This window comes from Octodon degus, unplaced genomic scaffold (genome assembly GCF_000260255.1).
Source record: "Octodon degus isolate 3935 unplaced genomic scaffold, OctDeg1.0 scaffold00010, whole genome shotgun sequence".
NCBI classification, from domain to species: Eukaryota; Metazoa; Chordata; class Mammalia; order Rodentia; family Octodontidae; genus Octodon; species Octodon degus.
In genome coordinates this window covers 2,568,775-2,571,867 of record NW_004524586.1, presented here as the reverse complement: position 1 = coordinate 2,571,867, position 3,093 = coordinate 2,568,775, and the positions used below count along the sequence as shown (strand labels likewise).

Genomic DNA, 3,093 nt, shown 5'->3' with positions numbered 1-3,093 from the left:
CTGTAGAGGGCGGCCATGAGGGCTAGCACATGCCAGGGGCTGTAGAGGGCGGCCATGCGGGCTAGCACATGCCGGGGCTGTAGAGGGCGGCCATGAGGGCTAGCACATGCCAGGGGCTGTAGAGGGCGGCCATGAGGGCTAGCACATGCCGGGGCTGTAGAGGGCGGCCATGAGGGCTAGCACATGCCGGGGCTGTAGAGGGCGGCCGTGAGGGCTAGCACATGCCAGGGGCTGTAGAGGGTGGCCATGAGGGCTAGCACATGCCGGGGCTGTAGAGGGCTGCCGTGATGGCTAGCCCATGCCAGGGACTGTAGAGGGCGCTGTATATTTTTTAAAAATCTTGTGTTATGACAGTGTCTCAGTTACTCTTCTCTCGTTGCTGGGACAAATACCTGACACCTGAAATGAAGGAAGGAAAGGCTTATTTAGCTCACAGTCATTGGAGGTTTCAGTCCCTACTCAGCTGGCTCCAAGGCAGCGTGGCACATGGCAGAGAGCAACCTTTCAGGGCAGAGGCAGAAGGAGGGGCACCAGCTCAGGCTTCCAGCTAGCCTCTGCTCCTTACACTGTCATGCAAATCGCCTGCAGCACCCACACCCACAGTAATGAATCACAAACTCCAGAAGCTGCTCCTTGGCTGCATGAGGCCTTGGGGGGTGGGGCGCCTAGACACAAAGCATAACAGACAGTGAAGCAGAGAACGCTCTGCTTTATAGAAGAGGAAACTAGGAGACCAGGGAAGCAATTTGCCTATTATTACAGCTGTTCGACTCCAGTGTTCGTGACACCTGAACACATGTGTGTTTAATCTAATGACTTCAGAACATGCAAGCTACACTAGTGCGTTTCTGTACTTTGTAACATGTATTTTTCTCATTTCAGGGGATCCCAACAAGCCCTCGGGATTCAGAAGTGTTAAAGCTCCAGTTACCAAGGTGGCAGCATCTGTTGGAAATGCTCAGAAGCTGCCCATGTGTGACAAATGTGGCACTGGCATTGTGTGAGTACCTGCTTCCACAAGTCCACGCGGGCCCTGACGGTGGGAAGCCTGCAGCTGGCACCATTTGGGGATATCAGTCCCCAGCTGGCTGGCTCCGAGGCCGGTGGCGTGGCGGAGGGCACTGCAGAGCAGGCAGGGGGCAGCAGCAGACAGGCCCCCAGGGGACGGCGGCAGCCTTCTTTCTGTCCTGTGTATCCCTCCTGCAATCCCAGCATCACACAGCATCGATCCAGGCACCTCCGAAAAGCCCCACCTGTGATCACAGAAGGTTTAGGGGACCATCTAGATACAAGCCATGACAAAGCAGACGGGTTCTGCTGGGAGAAGAGGCGCAGAAGCCAGGCAGTCAGGATGTGCAGGGCCGGGTGATGCGGGTTTTCTCTTGCTGTGGAGCCCAGAGAAGATAAGACTACTTGGTGGAAATGAGAGGGGCCTCCCAAGGCATGCTTCCTGATCCCAGGCGTGGAAGTTCCCTTTTGTACCCACAATCAGGGGCCACTGGGAGGCTCTGTTTGGCCTTTTGGAAAAAATAATTTATTTGGTAGAGGATCTCACCACACAGCTCTGACTCGAAGTGATCCTCCTGTCTCAGCCTCCCCAGCGCTGGGGGTTCTGGGGGCCAGTAAGGCATGCAGTGCTGAGGATCAAACCCGGGCAGGTCCTTGCACTTGCCAGGCAGGCGCTTAGTTCCCCAAGCTAGCTCCCCAGCCTGTTTTGCCTTTTGATAGATGAAGGCCAGATGAAGGCCAGGCCCCATCACTGAGAGAACATTGTGGGCACTGGCGCCACCTGCAGGTCCTCATTGCTGACAGTGCCCTCTTCCTCCTCATGTCTACAGTGGCGTGTTTGTGAAGCTCCGCGACCGTCACCGCCACCCTGAGTGCTACGTGTGCACCGACTGTGGCACCAACTTGAAGCAGAAGGGCCATTTCTTCGTAGAGGATCAGATCTACTGTGAAAAGCATGCCCGGGAGCGGGTGACGCCACCTGAGGGCTACGATGTGGTCACCGTGTTCCCCAAGTGATCCAGCCGCTCTGCCCTGACAGCTCTTCTCCAGCCAGCCTCTGCCACACGCCCGCTGTCCGAGGGGTGCAGGCCCCTCCTCTCCCAGTGTCCCATGCTTGTCTTGATTTAGCCCTGCACATTAAATGTTGAGTCCCCTCAGGAGCTAACTGACTCACACTGGCTGTGTGAGGCCTGCTTTAGTTATTGGAAAATGTTTTTTTTCCTCTGTCCCCTTCCCAGCAACATAGTACCTTCTTTACCTCAGTTCTTATGTGTTGCAAATGGACCTCAGTGACATTTGAACCAGCCCAAATGGAGTGTATCTGATACTGATTTTGTTTTGCTCAATAAATTTACAGATTGTAAAGCAGTGTGGTTATATTGTATTCTTTGACTTTTTTCTCTGTGGCCTGCCTGGTGACATTTCTCAAATCTCTCCTCTTGTTCTGGGTTTCCTACTTCTCTGAGATTTGTAAGCCTGTCTCTTTGGTATGAGGAAGCTGGTAATTGAAGAAGCCATGTTTTTATATTGCTTTGAAGCTTGCTTCAAATTATTATTTATTTATTTATTTATTTTTTAAATGTATTTAGTACAGGGTCTACAGAGTCTCACTACACAGCTTGCACTTGTAGTGATCCTCCTGTTTTCAGCCTCACAAGCACTGGGATTACAGGCTCTTGCCACCACACCCAGTCTCATTCTCAGGGGCCAGCACAGCATGCTAGGGATCAAACCCCAGCCCCTGCGCCTGCCTAAGTTCATGCTTTAGTCCACTGAGCTACCTGGCTGGCCCAGATTATCTTTTTCTAATGAAAAATAATTCTGGTTTTAATGAAATTGTGTTTTCTTTACATTTGTCTATCCTGGGGCTTATCTGAGGAAATGGAGGCTCCCCAAGAGACAGATGGGAGCTGTACCAGTTGGCCTTAAAATGCTCCTCAATAAATCAGGTTTCAGGTTGATTGTTGCCATTATAGCTGTTCTCCTTTGGGAAGAGAAGCAAATGGGATTGTGGGTGCCAGCGGCGGAGAGCTCAGGGAATGCTTTGTCCTTAATCACAGAAGAGGTGCAGTCTGCCTGCTGACT

The 3,093-nt window shown here is 52.4% G+C and overlaps 1 protein-coding gene across 1 annotated transcript in view; it reads left to right on the top strand.

The window, feature by feature from the left end:
- The window catches only part of Pdlim1 (PDZ and LIM domain 1), a 47,181-nt gene extending 44,805 nt beyond the window's left edge, over window positions 1-2,376 (top strand). The window contains exons 6-7 of the mRNA XM_023709031.1: window positions 803-1,000; window positions 1,839-2,376. Of these exons, the coding sequence (XP_023564799.1) occupies window positions 803-1,000; window positions 1,839-2,025 (385 nt within the window). The 3' untranslated portion in view covers window positions 2,026-2,376. The remainder of the gene's footprint in view (window positions 1-802; window positions 1,001-1,838) is intronic.
- The last annotated feature ends 717 nt before the right edge of the window (window positions 2,377-3,093 follow it).